The sequence below is a fragment of the Vanessa cardui genome, chromosome 17 (assembly GCF_905220365.1).
Source record: "Vanessa cardui chromosome 17, ilVanCard2.1, whole genome shotgun sequence".
NCBI lineage: Eukaryota > Metazoa > Arthropoda > Insecta > Lepidoptera > Nymphalidae > Vanessa > Vanessa cardui.
This window is the reverse complement of record NC_061139.1, coordinates 7,918,027-7,932,287: the sequence shown is the minus strand read 5'-3', so window position 1 is coordinate 7,932,287 and position 14,261 is coordinate 7,918,027. Positions and strand designations below refer to the sequence as shown.

The window sequence follows — 14,261 nt, the reverse complement described above, 5'->3', positions numbered from 1 at the left end:
TATGTATATATATATTTTAATTTCATTATACATCATGGATATCTGAAAGAGTTCATATAAGAATAATACATATATACAATCTCACATACTAAATATCGATCCTCCAATACATCATATTACGGTTACAGAAAAAAAGAACAGCTTTAAAATGTCAAAAATGTTACTTTTACGGATAAGGCTTAAAACTTATCCCGCTTAGCTCCAATACCAATCATTATGTGCTAGAATTTTGACCAACTAAGGTTTTTTTTTGATAAAATCATCCAATCATGAAGTCGAACTGTTGCCGTACGGTCGGGTACACTTGATTTATCGAGCGTCAAAGCATTCGTTAAAGCAGAACGGTAACGGAGTTTTGAGGAAGACCTTCGAAGTGGTTTTATTGAGTAGGAAACTCACATAACCCGGGTGAAAGGACCCGGGTACCTCTATGAAGATTTTCAGTATGTAAAATAAACAAGGAGGATGCTGGGAGAACAGCATGAACCGTGTAACTTTAGGAGCTATGTTTAATGATTTGTATTTAAACTTTATTAATATTAGCGCCTCCTTTGGGAAAACTAATGATGTCGCCCGTTTATGTTTTCAATACATCATGGCGATTTTCGTATGGTTTTTTATATAAAATAAAAACCACTGACGGACCCCACGTTAAAACATTTCCAAGAGGCAGAAAGTTTCGATGATTTGGTCGGTTGTCGTCAGGTTGGTTTTCATGCAGTTAGGATATGTACCGAAATATGTGGGTGGCTAAAATGTAATAATACATAAACTTTTACTTTTGACATCTAATGATATTTCTTTCTATGTTTCCGCTGTTGTTATTGTGAATTACATTATTGTAAAAAGCAGAGTCGAGATGGCCCAGTGGTTAGAACGCGTGCATCTTAACCGATGATTGCGGGTTCAAACCCAGGCAAGCACCGCTGATTCATGTGCTTAATTTGTCTTTATAATTCATCTCGTGCTCAGCGGTGAAGGAAAACATCGTGAGGAAACCTGCATGTGACAAATTTCATAGAAATTGTGCCACATGTGTATTCCACCAACCTGCATTGGAACAGCGTGGTGGAATATGTTCCAAACCTTCTCCTCATAGGGAGAGGAGGCCTTTAACCCAGCAGTGGAAATTTACAGGCTGTTGTTATTTAAAAGCAGAAACTTAACTAAGCAAGATAACTAAATTGAAGTCATATTACATATTATTCGTTCATCATATCGGTTCTGTAATCAAACGAAACTCAATATGTTATGTTAAAAAACACATTTTAGAAATGTATTACAAATTCAAACAATGAATATGACGGCTCGACAGCTTAACAATGCACATATGTACATACATAGAGGTCGTAACTCGTAACGTGAGTTATCAAGTTTTTAACTTTACGTGATTTTTTCCGGACAGCGAAAAATTACTTTTTAATAGTTTCAGAGCTAAATGCCTACGTTTTTATGTATCGTTTCCGATGGCACATTTCCAAAGTACTTATTCAACGAAATGCTTGTTAATAACGATTTTCCGAAAATGATGCATTGTTACCATGTAAGTAGTTGAAAGTTTATGAACTTTTTCATCGAGATATTTAATTTTACAATATTTTATACAATATAGGAGCAGTTTTACAATACTTTTATCAGTATTACATTTTCAGTCCACTTTTCTTTATATCGTTTTACATATTTTTCATTTGGATTTACATTAGATTTAAGTCGTTTTTTTTTTAAATAGAAAGATAAATATAAAAACAATTAATATGGATGAAAAATCGTCGAGACAAGACTTTACTATTTTAAACTAAAAAGCTTAGTATAATGTGTGTGTTAAAATTTATTAAATACTAAGTGATCAACCCATCCCCACATATTACGAAGAATAAAGGCACCTTATATCCTATAAGAATATAAAATACTTTCGAAGTAATAATAAATTCGTTAATTGTTTTATCAAGGTAAGCCGGAGAAAACTCGACGCCCAAGGCAAATAACAATGGCGTCCATTGAAACAAAAATTTTGCGACGACGCGTAATATTGAAGCTTCAAATTATTCTTTAATTCTCTTTTTGTGCTTTAAAACTGCCCTTAAAAATGTTAAGGGCAGTTTTTTAAAAAAAACAATGCACTTGATGATCCCCAGAAAAACTTCGGTAAAATTATTTGTACTGTACCGAAGTTTGAATTTATTATTAATATTTGAGCAGCGAATAAGATTATAATTTATTTAATATGTTACTGTAAAAGAGACGTCTGTGCTAGATCTTTCTTTGATATACAATAGGAACTAGTATAATAAGCGTATCCAATGTTAGGGCATCACGGAAGCATGCATGCGCAAGCTATCCCATAATGCACTTTTAAGAGTCAGAATGGGTACCGCTTTTGTTTTAGTATTCCAACATACCCCTCAGTTTATGTTAAGGAAACGCACGCGCTTCTCCAGCAAGAAAATAAAATAATTCCGTCACCTCCGTGTCGTTTAATCAGTCCTTTTGTAGATCTCTATTCTGAATATCTCGTTCGAAAATTACGTTTCATAAATAGACAGAGTCAGTTGAAATTAATAAAATGGTGTTACAAAGAACTAATATTACTAATAGTAGTAAGGTACGTTCACACTAATGGATTTATTTTCCGATAATCAATGGTAATACTAATAATTTACTTTACTTCCCATAATTTTAATTTCTAGTAGGTACATTATTTTTTTTTTAATACAACCATATTGATACTACTTCGTCAAATTAAGAAACACGAAAAGACTTGACTTTGTAGCAAGCGATACCGCTGCTGCTCATGTATCAAATCATTCGTATTTCGTGCGTCACACATACACTCACTTCAATTTCGCATTTGTACAATTTTGGTACAAATTCACGTAAGTTTAATGAACCAAACATTCACAGTCAATTAGGCTAAAGTATGTTAACTGAATATCTGCACCTACCTGATTTGAAATCGTAATGTTTGAACAAAAGTAATCTGAAAGCTAATTATTATCAGGTGAGTGAGTTTATGTGCAATATTATCAACAAAATAACTGTGTCTTTATAATAAAGAGTGTTTATCAATTTTATCTTTTCAATGCACACAACTCACACACATCTTATAGAAACGATCAAATTGATTGGAATGACATTATACTCCATACCCTGGCTTATATATTTTATGTCTTGTCTTAAAAGAGATACTGAAAAGAAAATAACATATAGAAATGTCCATTCCAATATTCAAACGAACAATGGAAACAAAACAGCTCATGCCAAAATAACGCAAGGATATGATGTAGAGAATATAACACATTCTGAAATAGTACTGAAGATATTTTTTGTTAGCGCTACAGTTGGTATTTTGGCACGTAGAAAAAGAAAATAAATGCATTGCTTTTATAACTGCAAATAAGATGAGCGCGCACGACTTCACTTGCATATTTGCGCAGATGTTTGTTATTTCCGTACCATTTCAGCTCAAAGCGTTTATACGTGATTATATTCAACAAAAAATTTCTGTCACCGTTTTTAATTCGTTTTCGACCAGTCGGTCGTTTCGGGCCGTGAAAATAAACAACGTATTATAAAACTTAATTTATGCATTGAATAAAATAAGGTAAATATTTTAATTACTAGCCTTAATGCAATATTGTTTCGAAAATTCTTTATATTTTACCCCAGCAACATCAGATTTTTTTATAGTGGTATGGCTGCGTGTAAGCCTGACTGGTTAGGTACCCTTTCGTCATATATTCTACCGTCAAGCAGCAATACTTAATATTGACTATTGCTGTGTTCTGATTCGCAAGGTGAGCAGTGTAGCTACATGTACAAGGAACATATTTTCACAGTTTCCAAGATCCTATAGGAGTGAAGGAGCATTGGCAATGTATGGAATGGGTCACATGTTTAGCGCTGCCAATGTCTATGAGCAGTGGTGACCACTTTACGTATACGTCTGATCACTACCTAAGCGCCGAGAGATCTTTCCTTGACATAGGGCAGAATGGAATATTTTTTTTAATACACAGGTTTTTAAAACCATCTGCCAATCCATAAAATAACGTCTCGCTTTTGCAAAAGCCATTACTAAACTACAAAAGATTATAACTAGCAACAGACCACGGAATGTTTTTCGCAGAAATGAATATCATAAGCTTGGCGTTAGACTACATCAGACTGATTTAGCTCATAAGCTTACGGTTGATTGTAGACTAGTTTGTTTAAGTCTCTGCTGCCGAAAGCAGTCAATTGTGATAAAATGTACATCGTATTGGGAAGAGAGTGCACACATCACCTGATTAGTATATTCCTATCTTAGTGATTTACATTTGCCACTAGTGGATTGTGCCCTTTGATATTGCTCCGCGCGACGCTAATCATCAACACAAACATAATAAAACGTACTGGACTTGGCTCTGAGCCCAGACCCCTATCTTCACTCACATGAAAATTTGGATATTTATCCAACTCCTGGTTGGGATCTGGATTATGTGAATCGATTATCACCCGCTAAAGCCTCAACAGTTATTCTCGACACCGATAGACAAGGTTCATCAGGGTTGCCTAAAACACTTGAAGAGGAAAATTGGATACAGAGCTCGTGACCTTTAGGGTTTGTTTTATTTTTGTAATAAACTTCTTCGTTGGTAAACAGTGCATAAATGAGTATCAAAAAACAAATTTGTACCAATTATTTTGTTGACATTAAAAAAAATAATACTTGTTTACAAAAACGTTTCATCGTACTTTACAAGTGTATGCCTAAAGTCATTGAGAACTAATAAAAACATGTCCATATACAGTGTATATTTACGTACAACCTTGTTCGGAAGGGTTCTTCAAATAGCAAGTACCCTTCCAACTGAGGAGTTGAGGGGCGGGACACATTTAGCTCGCAACGCTCTATTGCACTGACGTCAATTAAGTCTAGCATTCGCATATTTGCTGATGACAACGGCTACACGCAATATGATATATTTCGAAATAAGAAAACTTAAATTCTTTTGACGAAAACTATTAATACAGTCTCATTTTTTCGTTCTGTAGCAGTTATATAATTTGGTACCTATTTACGTTATAATCAATTTTTTTTTTGTAATAATAAATAAATAATAACAGCCTGTAGATTTCGCACTGCTGGGTAAAAGCCTCCTCTTGAGGAAATTGAGGAAAATGTTAGGAACAGATTCCACGCTGCTCCAATGCAGGTTGGTGGATTCATATGTGACAGAAGTTCTTTGAAATTAGGCAGGCAATCATGCAGGTTTCCTCACCATCTTTTCCTTCACAACTAAGATCGCGATGAATTATAAAAACAAATTAAGCACATGAAATTTTTAATTAAAATATGACATAAATTAAATTAAATTTACACATTTTTAAAGCGATAATTTAAATTAAAGGTAACAATTTTATTAAACTTCGGTTGATTTACAACTCGTGCATTCGGATTGGCTGGACAGTTCTAATAAACGGCTGACACACTGAGCAGTAATTGCTATATATTGCGTTGCAATTCCTCTCCACAAATGGCCTAATTGTCCGTAGTACTTTCAATTTAGATTATTTCGTAATTATTTTTGATCATTTTTATTCGATGTTATTTTAATGATTCATTCATTTTAAATCTAAAATATTTACTTAGTATTGTTAGCAAAAGCTGTACTACTATCTAGAATATTATATTTATTTATTTAAATTAGTGTGAACATGAGATGACATTTACAGGCAAATTTCCCACTGCATGGCTAAGGCAGGAGGCCTGCCTTTGAGGTGAGGGCTAGGAACATATTCCACCATATTGGTGGATTCACATGTGGCAAGATTTGAGACATGATTAGGTTTTCTCACGATAATTTCCTTCGCCGCAAAGCACGAGATGATTTATAAAAACAAATTAAGCTCATGAAAATTCAGGGGTGCTCGCCTGGGTTTGAAGATTTGAACCCGCAATCATCCGTTACGATGTATGTGTTCTAACCACTGGGCCATCTGTCCAAATTAGTATACAATGTTATATTTCAAACATTACGGTTAAATGGCTAGATAATCCTGTGATTCAATTAATTATCATCCTCAGGCATAGATTGATGCGCTGAAATACAATTAATTAATTATCAATAACTGTACTAAACGGTAGAGCCGCTTACATCAAATATGAAATCATTAAAAACTGTTAAATATGTAATAATATAACGATATAATTGAGATATAAAAAATATTACATAATCAAAATAAACTTTATTCAAGTAGGCTTTTACAAGCACCTTTGAATCTTTATTTTACAATTAAATGAAGCTACCACCGTAATTTAGTACCATTAAGTTTAATAAATTTGTTAAATTTATTAAACTTAATTTACTAAAGTTAAAAATTAAGGCGTTATTGTTATTAATTAAATATTCTGGTTCTACTTACATTATTCACTGAGTATTGTTCCGGTTACATGACAATTCAAAAATGCTTTTATGAACGTTTTTTTTTTTTATTACGCTGGAAAAACGCTTTACGCGCTTCCCCCACGTGATGGAAAGTGGGGGGGTGTGTGGGACTCCCCGGAGCCCTGAACGCCGAGTGCGCCCAAGCACACCGGGTTTACCCACTAAAAAACCAGCGGTAACCTCTCCGTCTTTCGGCGGACGCCACGGGATCGCTTACGCATGCTACCGTGACGCCCTGACGGTCGGCCCGCTTATACGGGCCTTCAATAGCTAGGGGGGATTCCTACTGGGACCCCCCCTGGTCCCTACGGCGCCTATTGAGGCGGAGGGAGAAGATGCGTGTAGCGCCTTTTCCTTCTCCCCGGTCGTCTTCTGCGGAGCGAGTCAGCGGCGGCAATTTTTTCCCGCTCCCGCTCCGCTGCTTCCTTCTGCGACATGACACTTTCGCAGAAGGAGCGCATCTTTGACCAGCACACCTCGCTACCGAGCATGGTGTTGATAACGCTCGGTAGCGAGAGGTCTCCGCCCATAGTCGCCACAAGGATGTGCCTCTGGGGCCCCCACGCAACACACTCGTACAGGGTGTGGTACGCCGTGTCCACTGGCGCACCACACTCGTGGCAGGAGGGTGACTCCTCCCGCCGCGCTATCCCGTGCAGGTACTTACCGAAGCATCCGTGTCCGGTAAGTACCTGCGTCATTCTATACGACAGTGTGCCGTGCTTCCTCTCGACCCAGCGACTCAAGTGGGGACGGATCGCCTCCACTGTCGCTAGGCCCGCCGTGGGAGACCCCAGATTCTCCTGCCATCGGGCGATCAGGGCTTGCTGGGCTAGACCCTGATCCGCCCGATCTCCGCCGACCCATGCTTTTATGAACCTACTTGAATAAGGAATATTTCGATTCCAATTATTTATCAGGAAGCAACGTGACGAAATCACGTACCAACTCATTGATAAATAGTTACCATGAAATAAAATCATTTATTAATATTATGCTCAACACGGTTTATCAAGTACAAAAACATTGAAAAACTTGTACACACATCAATAGACATGATTTTTTTCCTATTATCTATACAAATAACTGAAATGGAGTGATTATCTGTAATAACAGCTTTTTACTCAATACATATGTGCACGGTACATATACCAAAATAACTTATTTACAATTGTCTGTCTGTCTGTTTGTTCCGGCTAATCTCTAAAACGGCTGGACTTTTCTCGGGACTTTCACTGGCAGATGATGATGATGATGGTGTACTTTTATTTTAGAATTGTAGGTATATACTTGAAATGCCATCAATCAGCCTCCCACCAACGACATAATATCACAAGAGCTGCCTAATATAAAATTATTAAGTTATAGCGAACTGAACAATAACTTTTATCTAGTAGTAAATATGTTACTAATTAATTAAGCAATAAATGATTTTGGTTTAATGGGTATTTATGATTGTAGTAATCATATAACATTTATTTCTCGGAATTTTATTTCCACTTTCACAGGTGTTCTCTTTTCTTTTAGGAGGAACTGGAGTCATCCCTCCGCCTCGTACACGCAGTCGCCACAGGCGCTACTGGTGCTCTTTGTGTTACACATCACTACGGCCGTCTCCGTGCTCCCATGCATGCCTCGAGATGGGATACGGCCAGAGCACGCGCAGATCTCGCTGCAAATATTCTACATCAACTCGGCTTGGAAACCGCTGGTAAGTTTGGGAATTTATCGCTCAATGATTTTAACAAATCTATGAAACTGTTAGGTATGTGTCACTGCGTTTGCGTCTATATGGAATATACATAAATTAACATCTTAAGGTATTTCAGCCAAGCAAACCTTCCTTTCGAACAGTAATGGATATACCAATTTTCTCATAATTATTGCCTTCTTTAAGTAATACTTTGTTAGTTATTTTTAAATAATAGGTTCATATTTTTGCTGTCCGCTTTTTCTTTATGATTAAATTTATACTTACACAATTTATGACAGTGAAACAGAGTATAAAACTGCATAACAATCACAATAAATCCCAATCTGTCTATAAATCTGCAAGTTAAACAAATATTTTATTAACATATGTAGATTTGCTTTATGGTACGTATTAGTTTTTTAAATTATTTTATAAAACAAATCAAATTATTTGTTAAATTGGTTAAAAAAGCACATTGATATATCTGCTAAACAAAAGTTCTAAAAGTGATTTCCGCCACTTCAAAACAGATATGCGTATACGAAATTATAACTCTAATACTAGCTCAGATTTAATTTGATTATTAACAAAAGAAGGAGAACAAAACACGTGCTAAGAAATAAAGTCAAAATTTCCCCAAAACTGAAATTCATTGCGGAATGCATTATTAGAAGTGACAAAGAGTTTTCAATAGTAACTATTTTTAGTGCATTGCTTGAACAAGCGATGTCGTGAAGTTGTCTAAATATAGAGCAATTGCTAACATTTCGTGGTTCAAGAGTGATCTGTCTATCATCATTTTCAATTCTGCATAGTACACCTGAGTAATTGTTGTACTAAGTTTGGATCAACAAACTTGTGTCCAACCAGAGCGATGGACGTTTTCTATTGTCTAAAGGAACCACTTTCCATCAATCAATCCGATTTAGAATGTCTCATTTGTGTGCCAATTCAACAAGTTAGCTAAGCTTCGTAACGATTTTGTTGTTGTTCACTTGTTGAGTTCATACGGATTTGAGTTCATACCTTTTGAATTGGCACTCATTTTTGTTGATGTCTTATTCTATTTATTGTACCATATTCAGTGCAGAAAACACAATTTATATGCATCAATCTTCACACTAGCCAAAAAAAGCCCGTATTCTCAACTCAAACTTCATAAATAAAAACTAGTATTCCTTCTATTTAATTATTATATAAAGAATAGTAAGCTTGAGAATCCAGACTGAAGTTTGCAGGCCTTCAATATTTTTTATGACTTCTTTGGGCACAGAAATGTAACTCGTGTACAGCTATTGTCTGACCTTTCTTTTTTGTTTTACGAGGAGGAAAGGCATTGACGCCTCCCGCCGGCCGGGGGACCGGAACGGGTATGTGGGACTCGACCGGGGCCATAAGGGCCCCGTGCCAGGGCAGAAAGCCCTGTCCTACCCACTAAAACCTCCTCGGGTTTCCACCGGACCGCGTGATGGTGGGGCTACGGGGACGCTAAAGCATACTTCCGCGGCCCCGCCTGGGACGGTCAAATACGCCTTCCTCCGTTGCCTCCGTCCCGTGAACGTGACAGACTCCCCCGAGTCCGCCACTGGAGGCTGGGCGCCAAGAATACTGACGCCCTGGCGGCGGCGGATAAGATGACTGGCTCCGCCGCCGACCACCGGTGTATCTCCACACCTAACGGTTGTCCACCACGTGTGAAATGGTGGACCACCCCTCCTTCGACGCTCATAAAGAGCCCTCCGTTCTCTATACATATACATATATATACAAGTTGTTCAAATTATTTACACTATTTACATAAAATACAACACTACCTCCGCATTTGCCACCGGGGCCGCTCACACAGTCCACTCCGCCACCGATCGGAGAAGTACTACGAGCGACCCCGCGACCTTCCTCCACGTCAGTCTTAGCCGCGGCCGGCGAGCAAGTTTAGGCCGGCCCCGTTGCCCAGGGTGCGCCAATAGGAGGCGACTGACATGCACCCCAGCTATTGTCTGACCTAGCTATGGACTAAGATGGTTCGAATTTGTCGGATGATAACCGAATAAAGATGTAACCAACAACCTGCAATGTAGCATCCCGCTAAACTAAGTCTAATAGTTTTTACTTGGCTAAGCTATGATACAGTTTCGGTTTGTTGTAATATTGTTTTGATCCGTCAATCTTCTCATAGGATTGACGGATTGACGGTTAAGGAATAGTATGTTTGTTTACGCACACATTCACGTTTTTGTTTCTCTTGCTTACTTGTATTGTATGTGTATTGTTGTATTTAGATCAATTGTTATGGTAAATAGAACTTATAATATACTGTATGCATTTAAAATTGAATCAATTATACTTTAAATAATCAACCGATCAATCAAGAGAAACTTTTTTTTGTGTTAAACTTTCACAGGGATACCAAAGACAACGTCTATTGAGTTTACCTTACAAATTTGAATTTGGAAACTAAATTTAGTATGCAGCTAATATAGCGACATAGCGACTATACATAGTATAGTCACAGCTATGTGTACATATTTCGCTTAAAGGCTTCATGTCATTAGATTTTCTAGACGAGAGTGTAGCTCTAATGCAAGCTCAGATTTGATTTGATGATTAACAAAACACGGAGATAATACGTGCTAAGAAACAACCTCTAAACCCCTACACTTAAATTGAATGTACACATAAATGAGATCTTATAAACGCTGCATTATAAACTATTACGGCTTTTAAAGAGTGATGAGTTAAAAAATGCCAAATTCAACAATTAAAGGAATCAGCATTTAACGAAGCAAAATGACCCAATAAACAATTAACGTTTATTTGTAAGAAAGGCCGTTAGTGTACGAATAAAAATGACTGACAATTATAATTTGTAGAGTATATGGATTTTTCGGATCAATTTCAATCGTCACTTACATGTTAAATCTATGAATTATGAAAATCGTATACACAACTTGATTGCGTTGGTACTATGAATTTTGTTTTATGTTACATGCTTATATACTTTTAATGCTAGTAATTAAGATTTGCATAAAGAAATAGCTTGAAGTAGATACCTATCAAAGAAAAACCTTCATTTAATTTAAAAGTATTAAGTTTGGTCATAGATTTTACATTTATATTAAAACGTTTTATAAGACATTTATCCAATAGGTATTCGTTTTTTTTTTTTCTTTATAAACACGCATTACGCGCTTCTCCCACGTGACGGACAGGGGGGGGAGTGGGACTCCCCGGAGCCCTGGACCCCCTAAAAAACCAGCGGTACCTACCCTCTCCGTCTTTCGATGGACGCCACGGGATCGCTTACGCATGCTACCGATTAGCGACCCGACCTGACTTCGTACAAGTGCAATGGGTACATAAAAATCAAAATCAAAATAAACTTTATTCAAGTGGGCTTTTACAAGCACTTTTGAATCGTCATTCAACAATTAAGTTAAGCTACCACCGGTGCGGAAATTAGATTCTATCGAGAAGAACCGGCAAGAAAATCAGTAGTTACTCTTTTTCAACATTTAAAAAATACAATCATATTAGTTAAATACAAATATATATGTATGTAATGTGTCCTGCCTGGCAGTCAACAGGTATTAATTCCACGCTTTTTTATCATCTACAAAATCTTGTATCGAATAATATGCCTTTTTTTACCAATGTATTTTTTATAAACGATTTGAATTTACGAAACGCAAAGTAAAAATGTCTACAAAAAGTATTTAAAAAGAAATTAAAAAGAATGGTAGTTTTCAATATACGGTCTTGTTAATTCGTAAAATTGTTTAAGAAGCATAATTAAAATAAAATATACATCAAATACTTCCTTTCATTACTCATGAATAACAAACTAGACTTGAATAACCTTTTGTTTTCACTAAGTATTGAGGCACAGAAAATGTTATATAATAATGATATTTATCTTAAGGCATCTGTTCATCGTTTGTGTTAGCATCGTTCTACGCTAAGTTTGAGATACATTAGTGCAGTCGGTTGAACTTGCTTCAGTTATAATAAACTTACCGAGTCGCAGAGGAGTGGTTCAAACACATTAAAAGCCTTTGTTACGTTTTTTATTAACTACAAGTATCTACTATGAGTACTATGGTGTATCATCATACGCAAGTGTAATGCAAAATAATTTTACCTATACTATAATTTTATTATTAATTTATTAAAATTTGAATCATTAGTTTTAGTAACTTGTTTTGGTTCATATTTGTATATATATATTTAAGTATTTAATGTTGTTAATTCTTATGTTAATAACTATTTAATTGAATTTAGCATTCATTATACAAATTTGATTGATTTATAAGCATAATCAATTATGAGCTGACAAATCAATTTCTATATATTTAAGTTTACGTTTTAGGTGCAATTGATAATAATTTAACTTGCAATTTTTTTATTACGTAAGTTAACGTTTTCCCTTAAAAATATAATTGTAATTTTTATTATAATTCTCTCATATACAAATTCATTCTCTATTGGCACAAAAACAAAGAGAACCATAAACAAACAATGGCTTCAAAATTGTTACTATTGATATAATTATCCTGACTCATGATTATGGCTATAAATTAGATTTTTCTTATAATTTATTTTGTTTCAGAAGTTCTCATGGCAGTCTCACGGGGCTTAGTGATAGGTGGTAGTGCATCAGAGCGCGCGGTTGGGGCTCGTGCACTAGCGTTAAGAAGTGATGGTGTTGTAAATAGCACGGTTGAATGGGAAAGGTATGGAGTAGCTGAACCAGTGGCAGTTGTGTCTCCACAGCTCGAAAAACCACCAGACCCTGAATATCCCTGGTAAATATGCTTTAAAAAAATACAAAACGATATACCTAATTATTAATGAAATGAATATCAATCTTAATAATAATATTATTTAGTAAGTATTATTCAAGTATAATGGGTACTTTAGGTACGTTTCAGCAGAGGAAAGTGAATCTTTACGATCGCCAAAGTTTATGCCTTCGCCCCCCGGAGCTACAATGGAGGGATGGTGGACATACCCTTACTATAGCTGCGAAGCAAAGCGCTGGCTGTTATCTTATACGGTCCCTGTATCCACAGTTCGCGGGTAAGGCTGAATTATTCATTAATGCTATAAAGCCACATGCACATTATTTTCCTTTATAAATATCGCATTAAATATTATTTTGTATTATACACATTTTTTTAATAGGAAGGCAAGACAAATGGGCCCATTTGTCTCGCCTTGGTGGTGGCATGTGGTCACCATAGTATATAAACATGGCCACTGAACGATACACTAGCCATTCTAGACTTCGAACTAATGAGCCACCAACTTTGAGACCTTGTGCCTATATTTACATTGGCTTCTCACCGTACAAACCGGCACACAACAATACTATATAATACTGATGTAATATTAACAATGCTGATTGGTGGTAGAATATCTGATGTGTGGGTGGTACCTCCAAAATCGGGCTTACACAAAGACTACCACCAAGAAGATATATATCTAGTTAAATTTAATATAATAAACTAATATAAAAGAACGTCTTTGTTTAAAAATCGAATTAAGAAACGGAAATCGTTTCACATTTAAAAACTGTTTTATCGAAGTAAAATCAATAATCTCCTTAAGTATTATCTGATAAGGTTTTCCAGAGACAAGGATGTTCATTAAATGATAGCGTAACGTTATTCCTACGTTTCAGATTAAAGGGAGTTGTTTCTGTAGACATTGATATATCTAACTTGGAAATAAATCAGTGTGAAGTTGATAACGACGAGGAAAATGATAATCAAATTTATTCCTTTCACGGAACCCATAAATGTCCAAATGAGACGACATACGTAAGCAAATTGTATTGTAATCATTTGATACATCTCAGTTCCCGCATTCGTTTCAATTATATGATAATATTCAAGATCAAATATAAAAGCTTTGATTTATTTAAAGTACTCTCTGAATATCAGTTACCAATTCTAGGTTATAATGCTTAAATTTATTAAATTTAAAATTCAAATAAACTTGAACTTGAATTGGTACCAACAAATATAAAATTATATTATTATAATATTCATAGCTATAAAATCGGCGCTGATTAGTGTTAAAAAATTACATGTGATTATTAAAATAATGTTATATTTATTCGTTTTGTCTTTGTTAATAAT

The 14,261-nt window shown here is 35.7% G+C and overlaps 1 protein-coding gene across 1 annotated transcript in view; it reads left to right on the top strand.

The window, feature by feature from the left end:
- Window positions 1–14,261, top strand: part of LOC124537013 (probable G-protein coupled receptor CG31760) — a 100,892-nt gene that overhangs the window by 76,302 nt on the left and 10,329 nt on the right. Inside the window, exons 4-7 of the mRNA XM_047113721.1 lie at window positions 7,956–8,139; window positions 12,728–12,923; window positions 13,039–13,197; window positions 13,802–13,940. Of these exons, the coding sequence (XP_046969677.1) occupies window positions 7,956–8,139; window positions 12,728–12,923; window positions 13,039–13,197; window positions 13,802–13,940 (678 nt within the window). The remainder of the gene's footprint in view (window positions 1–7,955; window positions 8,140–12,727; window positions 12,924–13,038; window positions 13,198–13,801; window positions 13,941–14,261) is intronic.